The sequence below is a fragment of the Onychostruthus taczanowskii genome, unplaced genomic scaffold (assembly GCF_017590055.1).
Source record: "Onychostruthus taczanowskii isolate IOZ18803 unplaced genomic scaffold, ASM1759005v1 scaffold10, whole genome shotgun sequence".
NCBI classification, from domain to species: Eukaryota; Metazoa; Chordata; class Aves; order Passeriformes; family Passeridae; genus Onychostruthus; species Onychostruthus taczanowskii.
The window spans coordinates 5,937,310-5,949,854 of record NW_024496526.1 but is presented as its reverse complement, the minus strand read 5'-3'; the positions used below and the strand labels follow the sequence as shown (position 1 = coordinate 5,949,854).

The 12,545-nt window shown below is 38.2% G+C and overlaps 1 protein-coding gene across 6 annotated transcripts in view; it reads right to left on the bottom strand.

The window, feature by feature from the left end:
* The window catches only part of EPB41L5 (erythrocyte membrane protein band 4.1 like 5), a 54,015-nt gene that overhangs the window by 22,446 nt on the left and 19,024 nt on the right, over positions 1-12,545 (bottom strand). For all 6 annotated transcript variants that reach the window (XM_041405338.1, XM_041405329.1, XM_041405366.1 and 3 more), the window contains exons 6-16: positions 11,235-11,279; positions 10,871-10,923; positions 8,242-8,362; positions 7,742-7,829; positions 7,028-7,116; positions 6,786-6,855; positions 5,948-6,117; positions 5,383-5,489; positions 4,681-4,708; positions 2,444-2,486; positions 2,031-2,146 (exon numbers count right to left, since the gene is read on the bottom strand). In XM_041405338.1, coding sequence (XP_041261272.1) covers positions 2,031-2,146; positions 2,444-2,486; positions 4,681-4,708; positions 5,383-5,489; positions 5,948-6,117; positions 6,786-6,855; positions 7,028-7,116; positions 7,742-7,829; positions 8,242-8,362; positions 10,871-10,923; positions 11,235-11,279 — 930 coding nt within the window. The remainder of the gene's footprint in view (positions 1-2,030; positions 2,147-2,443; positions 2,487-4,680; positions 4,709-5,382; positions 5,490-5,947; positions 6,118-6,785; positions 6,856-7,027; positions 7,117-7,741; positions 7,830-8,241; positions 8,363-10,870; positions 10,924-11,234; positions 11,280-12,545) is intronic.

The following is a 12,545-nucleotide window of genomic DNA, read 5'->3' as shown; positions in this document are numbered from 1 at the left end:
CTAAACCCCTTCAATCTAACTATCTACAAAATCCACAGTCCAGAAGATTTTGGTGTTCTCAATAATCTTTGGCAAGCTCTCTCTAAAAGAAGACTATTTTTCTGACAGAAAGCAAAGATAATTCATGCAGAAAGAGGCCAATTAAAGACAGTAGCAGCTGAAAGGAGATCTTGTTAGCAGCACCGAGACACCCTTGCAGGCACAATAGCCAAGTCACAGCCCCCTGCAATAAATATGTATGCTCTGGCAATTCCATTAACCTAACCCCACTTGCCATCTAGGAAACCAGAATGCAGCTCAATTCCTGACTCAGCTCCAAACTGTTGTCTTTTTCCTACAGCTGGATTTGCCCTTTTATCACAGGCAGTACTGTTTCCAGTGAACACAGTAAAACCAGAAGACAACTACTTTCACTAGCACTGTCTCAAAGAAATGTAACACAGACACAGTAGAAGCACTGCACTCTCAATTAAAATGCATCAGTTGCCAAGAAGCTTGTTTTCTTTAGGACACACTGTTTTGAGTTACATGCAGGTGTATTTCGCATTCACTCCCACTCTTCTATACAAACACCACATCCTGCAGCAGCTGGCTGAGATTCTTGGACAATGTTAAGACAGACAGGCTCAAGCTCTCAATCCTAAAAACAGGCATAACAAACCCAAAACTGAGTGGCTATAGAGCCCTCTCTGCTTCAGAACCAAAGCAGCAGGATTTCAGTAAGCAACAGCAGCCTTGCAAACATGAGCAGGAACATTAGCACAAATCAGGTACCCAAGAAGAGCTGGTCTGGAGCCAAGTCAAACATTTCCACCAAAGGAAATACAGGTGACTAGCACTCATCTTGCAATTAGGCCAAAAGAATAAAAATATAACCATATTGAGAATGCTGAAGAATAAAGATGCCACCACCTTTCACCCACCACCATGGAAGGAATCGAGCGATCAACAGGATCCCACCACAGACAAGCACAGATTTCAGATACTAGATAAATCAAGGGCAAAAGAAAGAAAAACAGCATTTATCATCATATGTTCTGATTAAAATGTCAATAAAATGCAACTCAAAGCAGTATTACCATCCCCTTTATCATTCAAAATTGATAGCATTAGAAGTCTTTTAAATTAATACAATTTACAAAATTGAAGTACATTTGTCACAGCACTGTTAGAAACAAGCACCATTGACTTGTAAGAGATACTGAAGCAAAGCAGAATCATATGCCTGACAATGGGAGAAAGACCCTTTCTCTTGAGGGCTGAAACTGCTTAGGATAAGAGCTTTGGTGTCACTCCAATCCACCACAACTGCTCCTGATGAGTCCAGCAGAAGCCACAATTTCCTTTCTTGGAGGAGCCCTGGGCATGAGAAGCCAAAGAAGTTAAGATGACCTGTGCACAAGTACTGGGTTGATACATGCCAGTTTTGTGAAAATAGCTTTGCAATATAGAATTAATTTAAGAAGAGATAAATAGCATGTACATTTATCTATCTTCAAACAAATCCTCTTCATTTTGAGATGTATCTAATCCATAAAACAAATACTCTGATTAAACGAAATCAAAGCTCTTATCTTCAGCTTGTGTCATTTTCCTCAAGCTCCCATTCTACACAAGCTCATGAGAAAAGTCAGCTTGTCTATTTCAGAAGGTTCAAAAGATAATTCACAAGGATACCAGTTTACAAGGTTCTGTATTATCTAAAGATCAAGGTTAAATCCTTGGACCCCATGATACCAAGAAAAGGGTTGCAAGCTTATAGCAAATGAGAAGGACCCAACTCTCTCCAAGACTTTAAAATGCTACTCCTCCTTAATTCCTCCAGCCTGAAGAAATTTTCTTTTGGTTGGCAGTGACTAAGGCTGTTGTCCTCACCTCTCCACACACAATTCATAGGAAGAAATCAGCTGCATCATCCCTAACTTGATTGTCAACTTACATCAGCAGCTTATTTAAGTACAGGTAAAGGAAAAGCTACTTGAATCATGCATAAGTAATCAGAATTCATTTCCCAGCAAAGCTTAACGTACCACTTCTTATCTTGCTGGCTGGCTCCTGGGCTCCTTGGGAGGTTTTCTATTTCCACTAAGACTGGTGCAGAAGGAACCGCTGTTAGGACAGGTAGGCTTGGCTTTGCATTCCAGCCCTTTAGAGACAGAATATAGACAAGTTGTTACACACACATTAATGAAGTGATGACACAGTAAAGTGAACAAAACATATCAACACTTCTTCTTAAGCACAAAGCTAAAGCAAGGCCATTTTCTTCCCTTACTTCCCTAGCACTGGATATCTATGCCTAGTCTTTTCCAGCACTGTAGACAGTTAACTATTAACTGTAACATTCAATTGGTCAATCACTGGATTTCAAGAACAAATAACAAAATCTTCAAATCTGTTGAGACACATGAAAATTGCCTTTAGAAAGAATGAGAGTCCTTACTTGTGATCCATTAGTTTGGCTGATAACAGCATTGTTTGCAGCACTGAAAGACAAGAAGAATTTAAAACTGTATCAGATCAACAAACTGCTTTTGCAGGCTGGTAGAAATGTAAGGACTTTCAGAAAGAAACAGAATCTAAGATATTTCCAAAGTATTAATCTCTTGTCACAAAGGGTATCAAGTTATTTTCTCTTTGTTCAAGCTGTAGCTTATCTGCAACTCATCAATTTTTAACTCTTCCTTTCCTAAACAAGTTTGGTTTTTAAAGTCTTGCTGATTCAACAGGAAGATGTGGCACTTCTAAAGCAAAAATTATGTATTTTTAGTTAAAACACCCAGCAAAATGTGACATTGTGAAAAGCTCACCTACATGCTGTAGATATTATGTTTGTTCCATAACTAGAACCCTCCTGATTCGACGTTTCACATCACAAGAGTTTTTCAGAAAAATTACAGTTTCTTCTGCATACAACCTCTAGTGGACTCAAAAGCAGCTACTGAAATTTACATGCACAGCAACTCGGCATAGCATTAATAATAATTTTATGTTATTAAATATTTACTATATTTGATGAATTAAATAAGACCCATATCCCTATTCTTGATGATTTCTGAACCTGCAAGAGACATTTCACATTTCTGAGAGACTTAAAAGCAGTAATTATGCATTATAGATTTCATGCAAAGCAAACATTTTCCCCAGACTTCTAGCCTTTTAAAAATGATTCCCATCTCTTACAACCTGTTAATTTTCTGATTTATGGTCTGGACAACAGCTATCCAACCTGCCAAGCTGGCAATTCAAATAGATTTCGGTATTTACTTCAGTGACTCTTAAGATTTGTTTTATTTAAAACACCATTATGTCAACACTGAACAAGCTGTTTCTTGCCTGTTTCCCCCTTCACCCTTTCTCTATTGAGAGAATGTGGAGGCTACCCCAGAATTTTCAGAAATGTTGAGGAATTCCTTCTGACTAGCACAGTCTCCTGTGCTGGGTTAACACAAAAGGAAACAACATACATCTTTCATGATGCATTTCAATTAGCAACACTGGAGTGTAGAGTTTCAGAAATGGCATAGCTTGCTGTGGAGACACAACAGTGCCACACCTAAATGCAGATCAGGAGACCGCAGTCTTATCAGCAGGAGAAACTGCACATGAAGTTTCTCTTCCCACTCTCAGAATGACCTAAGCAACCTGAAACTTGGAGAAGGGCACGACAACACAGTGTGACAAGAGCACAATCAAACAGTCACATTTTACATGCAGAGGGTCTCAATGACACCCAGTTTTGCAGAGTACTTTCCCTTTGTAGAGAAAGAAAAAACAATAGAGGAAGTTACACTGTAGCCTTGTCCCCACACTTCCAGACTTCTCCCGCTCTCATGCAAGAACCAGCCCTGCTACTACAGACAGAAAATGTTGGGCTGCATTAAATCTGTTGTTCTGAAATGTTATTTTGGCATTCCATGGTGCTCACCATGGTGCTTAATATCTGTGAATATCTACTTTTTAAAAAATTATTTGGTTACAACTGATCACTGAATTGTTCACAAGTTATTAAGGCAAAGGACAGAAACCAGAACTGAGTGACCTAAGTTTCTTCACTACCTTTGAACCTGGTTTCCTCTCTTTCCTTAAGGAAGGGTATGAAAATTATATGATTCAGATACATATGAGTAATTTACATTGCAACAGCAAGTATGAACCTACACATCCAGGAAGACATTTGGCAGAGAAATAAAGAATCAAAAGGCTTCCCTTTCAATGTTGATCATGCATGAAAATAAATACAAGTGTAATACAGAATACAAACCCATCAACTTATTTCAAAAATATTCATTTTACTGTCTTTTCCCTGTCTTTGACCTTCACTGAAGGAGCTATTTCAGTCACACAGCTGGAGCAGGCAGACTTCAGATAGAAGACCTCCTCACAGACTTTTACCTGATCTCTTTACATGGCAGCACATGAACTACAGCTCACATCCAGCAAGAATCATAGCTAGTAATAAACAAACCGCTTTGCCAGCTAGTAAGCAAGTCTGGCAAAATTGTCTGTGTGACAGCAACTCAGAAGTTGCTGTGAACATAACTTTTATATAAAGCAAACAATATCCACAGCAAAACTACAATTAAGAGTCCAACACTATATCCTCCTTCTGCAGACACGTGCTCAAGTACAGGTGCCAAACATCAAAGACAGAAATTGAAACACTGGAATACATCTTACCTTGTTTCTTCCAGTTTAGCAGTGTATGCTGCAAAAATATAAAACATTAATTAAAATCTAACTTATAATTAGGTTATCAGTTAAATATTGATTATGTGATTAATAAAAATAGCCTACCACTGCCTAAAAGTAGGCAACCAAAAGAGCAAAAGTTGAACCAAAAGAGCAAAAGTTGCACAGATCTCATGTATAATGCGTGAAAAACAAAATCTATATCAAAAAATAAAATAAAAAATCTGAAGAGCAAACCAAAGCCAGATTTAAGCAAGTATCTGAAGGCAAACATGGCTGTCACACCTGACCTATGCAAGAGTGAGAGTCAGAAGCAAGGTATCAGCTGCTGTCAGATCATGACAACAAAGGGCAGCTCCCAACAACAATGAAAAAAATCTCAATGACAAACATTTTTAACTCACTTAATAAATTTAAAATACCCTAATTAATATACTGCTGTTTCCTGGATCCAAGTTTTCCATCTTCATATCAAGACCTACTGTGTAATTTTCATGGGCAAGCTGGTTTGGACACAAACTTATTCTGATAAATACATGAGGTCTCTTAACTAAGTCAAATAAAACCTAATTTTGAAAATTCAAGAGAAGGGCAAACAGCCACAGGAGAATTCCCACCCAGAAATTTTAAAGGAGATGATTACCTGATTCTCACATTGGATTATACTTCCCAAAATGGAAGTTCTTTTACCTTTCATTTGCAGGGTTCGTCTTGAATATCTCTTGCTAGGCCTTCTTTCAAAGGATGCTGATCTCCTGGCTTTGTTGGTCTTTGTGGTTTGATATTCTGTTTTCCCACTAAAAATGCCATGTAAGAGTGCAAAGCAGTAAAATACATCACTTATTTTTAGTGATGGAATAATGTTCATAAAAACATCACACTTCTATTTTAAATTCATAGCTTACTACCTCATGTCAGTTCTAAAAAAACATCCCAAACTTCAAACCTCAAAAGACCTTTCACAAAAGAGGGTAAGAGTTTTAGAAACATTCTCTTCCTCACCCCATTTCCCGAAGACAAATGGCAGAAGCAATGACTTTTTAAACACTTAGTTGCTGACAAAAGCATGTGTGCCCTTTGCATATTTCTGTGATCTCACTGCACGAGTTTTGGGAGAAGCTGAAAACTCTGAGAGAATAAAGCTTAAGTAATATTGCCAAAAGTCACAGAGAAAGCTGATAATGGGACTAAAACCCAGCATCCAGGAAAAGCAAGGAATGAGAGGAGGAGTGTGCCAAATGACAGTGACACTGACCTGTATCGGAAGCGAGACCCCAAGCGAATGAAGCCAGACCGACTGGAGCTCTTCTGGACAGGGCCCCGGAGCCGGAAGAAGGCGTGGTGCTCCACTGCACACTTCCACAAGTGTTTGCAGGCTTTGGGATGATCCAGTCTAAAGACAAAAGTGTGCTCCTGCTCCTTTCCCTTAAAGCACACAAAGCACACTGACAACTTACAAGGGGCTTGAGTAAGTCAAACCTAAAATTCCATGTAAGCCAAATAAAATTTGGGTTTTATCATTCCTAATATGTATATTTTAAAACACATTTTAGGCAGAAAAATCAACCTTTGCAGAAGCTATAATGAACAACTGCTATATTGTCTAAAGTTGGAAAAAGCTAGAGTCCATATATTTAACAAGCCAAACCTCTGAATAACTACAAATTAAAGATACTATTACAACAGGAAGGTACTTGTTGATGAGGCTAACATGGTTTCACTTCCAAATCTAATCTTCTCAAATTACCAATGCTCACTTTTTAATTGTCTCAGGTGTATGCAATTTCTTGCCCATAGAAACAATTCTGAAACCTGCTTAAGTAATTGATTCTATTAAATGTGGTATGTGGGATTTTTTTTAAACTTTCTTGCGCAATGCACGCTCTTTCCTAAGTACCTGCTCTAGTTTCACCAGACATTCTCTTTTCAAAAAATGGATGGGAGAAAAGTTTATCTTTTACTTATGTCCCAATCAAGAATCTTTCAGGCATCCACATTAATTCTCAAAACTTAAATATAAGGAAAGATTAGGAGTATATACACTAGTACTGTATAATCAAGACTGAGATTTAACTAAAGAGATATTTATCTACCTGTTCATCATCTTCAACAACAACCAGAGTGAGTTTGTTCTTCTTGAAGTCAAGCCTTGTTATCTTTGGCCTGCCAGATGAACAGAGAGTGTAGGTTATGTCTAACTTTCAGTAACTTACTGAGAAAGTACCTCATATTCATGGAGGTCTCACAATGCAAACAATTTTCTTTCCTGCTCTCATAAAAGAAACAAAAGAGCCAAAATCGAAAACAGATTTTAGGGTACAATCAGAGAGCTTACCAGAAAAACAAACCAATCTTTGTGTCTCCTTCAAAGACAAGAACTCCTGTAGGTGTTAGTCCCAGGCTGTAATCATTGCCATCTCTTGCCTAATTGCCACAAAATAAAAATGAGATTAATTCTGGTGTTTGACCCTCTATCCAATTTCCTAGAGTGATTCATGTAGTTTGTTTGCTCACTGTTACAATTACACATGTCTGCTATCTTATACAACAAAACTCTTATGTTTTGATGATCTTATGCAATGGGTTTTTCTTGTTTGTAACTCTTCAGTAAGGATGACTAAAGAGGAAAATTAAAGTTTCTCGATCTGTCTGTGTAATAAAGAAATCCTTATGCATTTGCTGCACTTGCACCTCCACAGGAGATCTATGCTTATTCGTAGTTCTTTAGCTGGTAGCTGACTACACCCCAGCAAATTTGAATTACTATGATTTTTCACAAAACTCCTAAGTCTAAATACAAACTGTAGTACATACTTCCACATCAATCACGCATTTAACATAGAGCAGGATATGCTTGGACTCAAGTTATACTTTCTAGAAATATATACCAAAGAGTGGAATGTTGACACAAAGCCAGATTACTTATTACATAGATTGCAGGAGAAAAATATTCCTTTTCTTTCCCCCCTCAAGGCAGAACCAGTGTTGAAATGCAACACAAAACTAACACTATGATTTCCAAAGGTCACCATGCTGTGGTTAAACATACCTTGACTATGTGCATGTCTACACCATACATTTCCAGCCACTTAGCTTTGTTTAAGTAGTTAGTTTCAGCCTGTGCTGGTGTTTGGCCCCTGAAATAAAATTTTTACTGTTAGGTAGATGCCTGTCTGAAAAAGCACAGAAAGGAAAAACTGGTAAATGAGGAAAGAGGAAAAGAAATTCCTGAAAGTTTGTGGAAAAGGTAAAAACTGGTGACACCTGCTCACTTTACTGAAGATCAAGGTCACTTTTTAAAGATTTAATCTGAAAGTACTGCTGCAGAAATTACTGTGTTTCAAGATTTTGTACCTCATCCTTTTACTCAGACCTCTGAAAAGCTTCATTTATCACATTATATTCTTTTACAAAATAGGACAGAACCATATTAAAATTCAATTTCAGAATTGGCCGCAGAAGAAGCATCAGTAGTATCTTTTTAATAGATTTACTTCACAGAAAAATCAGTGCAAACAGCTGGGTAGCATTCACTGGAAGCTCTAGTACCTGCATTCCTTCCACTTCTCAAAAACAGCTAATTCCATCTCTTCAGTCTGAGTGGGAACAAACCTGAACTCAGACACCAGCTCAGGGACATGTTCAGCAGCATCATAGTCTCCAAGTTCAGCTACAAAAGAACAACACTGTTAGGCACTGTTCTCAATAAACACAGTGGATAATTCTGCACAGAAGAGTTTCTGCACACTTTTCTAGTTAGTCCAAAATACTAAATTTCTTTTTGTGTTCCTTCTCCTCCTCCAGTTCTCCCGTCACCGTTTTTGACAGGGGAATTAAGGACACTGAACAAATAGTTGTGTTGTTTGCACCAAAATTTTGTGTTCATGTCTACAAAGCATTATTGACATATCCCTTAAAAAGCTTCCTATAAAGGGAATGTATCACCATCCTTGAAACTCACCTTTTTTCTTTCTTGCAGAGTTTTCAACATTTTTATCACAGAAGTATCTACTGAGATGACAGCTGACTAAAGTTACAATGGAATTTTGCCTTAAAGAATTAAAACAATATCTCTTGAGATTGATAAAAACCAAAACCAGTTCTGACACTTTCCATGAAACTATTTGTCCATTCTACAAGTTGGTTTCTGGTTTTATGATTCTATAGGGCCCTGTCTTGCCTGCTAAAAGTACTCTGTGTCAGGGCACAATCACGCAGCTGGTATTTGCTGCTCTCCTTTTCACCTAAGGACATACTAATTGCCCTCCTGGGTCAGTCAAATGGCTCATCGAGTCCACTGCTGCATGCTCAGAGGAGCAGTAAGAGATGCTATGTACAAAACATACAGGAACATACCAGCCAAGGGGTGCCACATCAATACAACTCCATCTCCCACAGATGCTAACAAGTCCACTTTTAAAGACAGATCAATATCTAAAATGTTGAAACTGACAATGAGAAACCTTAACAAAAATGTACTGACTTTCAGTCACTAAGCACTGGCTCCTCCTACTAATTTCAAGTTGTAAAAATTAAGAATAATTCTGTAACTTGGACTTTGGAAGTCTGATGCAGGCCAGTAACTACTCTGCCAGAGAAAAGGAAGCTACAGATGTTTATGTAGAGAAAAATAGAGAAATCACTGGGAAGACCTGGCAAAGTCAAATAAATGCCAGTATTCCACAGGTACAGAAATGCCACATGATATAAAACTCCATTTCTTGGATTCTGAATACTGCAAGCATAATAACAGTCTTTTCACCCCCTCCTTTTTCTTTTTTTTTTTTTAAATGCTGACTGAGGAAGTCTGTAGTTCTATAATAATTTACTCCCACTAAAATGCCTGCCTCTGTTCAAAGGAATGCTGTCAAAGCCAGCTTAGGTTCCAGCTGATTTAAATAAAAGTACACAGCTGTCAGACAGTAAGATTAAAGCCCTGCTACAGGCCTCATTGTGGAGAGAGGAAAGAAAAGACCACCACAAAAAGCAGTGGATATATGGCCTAATTAGATCACTTTGTTCTTCCAAAATCTTATTTACTGAACCTGCATCTTAAGGCTCTAACAATGCTAATATTTTTAACTGTGGAATGTATTCTAACTGCTTTCCTTCCACACAAAAGAGAGCAGGTTAAAAAGGCAAGCGTCTCCACAGTTTAATCCCAACTCTTCTACCTACACATGATTTAGGGTCTTCAGCACTTTCTGCATGAAAAGAAGAAAGTGTTTTGAAAAATACTCATAAGACAACAAATTTGAGTGACTTAGTCCTACCTCATGCAGAGTAAGTACAGCAGATTCATAAGATGAATGTTATGTGGAGAATTTGTGTGGCTCAAACACATGGGACATCAATTGGCTTGAATAAGGCCATATGTCCATATATCCATATCCTCCCATAAAGACCCAAAAGCCCATTTTAAAACTTCAAGCCTCGCCTCTTTCTTTTGTGAGCTTCTCTGCTCGAAACCATAGGTAACTTCACATTTGTTAACATCACACCCTCATCCAAACACCACATTCTCATCTGGACTCAAAAGTTAGAGACAACTGATTAATAAAATCTCAGCTGACTCAAACAAAGTGCTGTATAGCTGAGGAAAAAAAGAGTTATGTGACATCTTGTGGCTTGAGAGGGATCTGAAATACTAACAAGTGCAGTTCAGCCTGGAATGCTCAAGTACAAGCACAAGACACAGGGCATTAAGATGTTCCTACAAATAAGCTGAAATCAAAAGCTGGTATTTTACACACAGTGCAAACAAAACCAATTTGTATCTGATTTGGACAACAAAGACAAGACTTGACAGAACCAACCTATATGATGAAAAAGAAGTGAGCTGTGTTACTACACTGAAAGGATTCAGGAAGGCTGCAGGCCTCATATCTTCTGTGAAAGTGGACAGATTTGGACATAAGCACCTGAGAAAACAACTTTAGAGCAAAGCTGTTTATGTTCAGAACGTCATTGTTCTGTTTCCTGAGGAACTGAGTAATTTTCTGTACACACTCTCAAGCACAAGTACAATCCAAAAGATCTGCATTTCACACTGGATCACTAATGTCAGGGCAGAGTCTATTTTATGGACATAACAAGGACAGGCTTTTTTAAACACTTAATAAGAGTCTACACAAAACTGTTGGTGCAACTTCACCCTTCCCTTCTTGCACCTACTCACCTTGCATGTTATAAGCTGCCAGCTGGACTGCAGTGTCAAAAGGACATTCCAGTCTGCCAAAAGAGAAATGCATTGTTAAAACCCGAACTGACACCATTAGCAGACAACTTATGTAACACACAGTAAGAAACTGCAAAGGTCTGGGATAAGAAAATGAAAAAGTATTGGTAGATTTTCAGAAACTTATCAGGAGATAAGCACTACATTATTTAAGTATTCCTCTCTGATATTCATGCATAGAAAAGTAGTATTTTAGAGAAAAAAACCCAACATTACATCACTAAGCAAAACTTATTAATGATCCAAATATAAATGTAATAAACTCTATGCTAAACACACTGTAATAGTTTAAAAGACTGCTTACTTTCCACTAAGAATATCCAATTTCAGCTGCAGAACAAATAAGTACCTGCAGGATTAAATAAGAAATAAGTCATTGAGTAATAGTGCTAATGTGTCACTCAGTCAACAGGAATAAGTTAGAGCTTGACAAATAAAAATGTTTTCTACTCTTAACATGGGTTTCCAAGACAGAAGAAACTGCACTGTGACCTCTCAAGGTTTTATCAGTCGGGTTTGTGTGTTTTGCAGGCATTTCAAATGAAGCAAACCCAAAAGTACAAGCTGTCAAAAGCTGAACTACAGTATTGCATGGAAAAATAAACAGGGTACCCAAGTAAATATATTTTTTATTCTCTTCTGATTCTACTTGAGCAAAGAACAACTTGCATCTTTCACACTTCCTTCATTATTCATACACCTACAAACCTCATAAAAGAATGATTATTTTTAAGTCTTAAAAAAAAAAAGTTTCTACTATGGATTGCCTAGTTAAAATTTAACCAGGAATGCTGACTGCAAAGTGACTAAATATAAATAGCAGGCTGCAGCCTTTTCAACTTGGTTACTCTTCAGAGACAGCTTTCCTTCACTGCCTTGCATATCCTCTACTCTTTTTGCTTAGAAATGGGGCAAATATTGAATATAAATCCCTTTGGTGTGCAATACCAATTCTTCTGATCCAATACCCCTGAAGAGCAGCCCTTTGCTCCATTATGGTACACAGCTTTCCTTTAACAAGAGACAAGCTCTAATCAAGTATAAAACACTGGCATCCACCACGGAATCCAATCTGAATTCTAGCACAGTCTCCTCACACTCATACACAGGCACAAAACAAATGCAGGTGTTTTTCCTACAGGTTCCACAGAAGTCCACATATACTTTGCCAAACCATTTATTATCCAAAACCTTCTGAACACTAGCCTCTGCATGGGGAATAAATTTGGTTGCTACTGACCCCAGATATGAAAATGAACACAGGCCTCCAGTGTGCAGTGGGTGTGACCAGTCTGTGCTTATCACATAACACTTCAAAATAATTCAAGCACTTCCCCATGCTGTGTTACACGACCACTGGCTGAGAACATGAGCAAGCTGTACCTGTAGAAGATGAAAAGTAGCTCCAGCTGGCTGTCCTGCTGTTTAAAGGTGGAAGCCCGGGAAAGCCCCTGCCAGTGACACCTACACCCCATGGCAAAGCTCTGCTTCCCACTGCTGCTGCTATTTAAGGTGTATCACTGTCTCAAGACAGGAGGACAACTTGCTGCTCTCCTGTTCTGGGGGATTAGCTAAGCAGGCAGACTGTTTAAAACCCCTCAGATTTCAGGGCTGC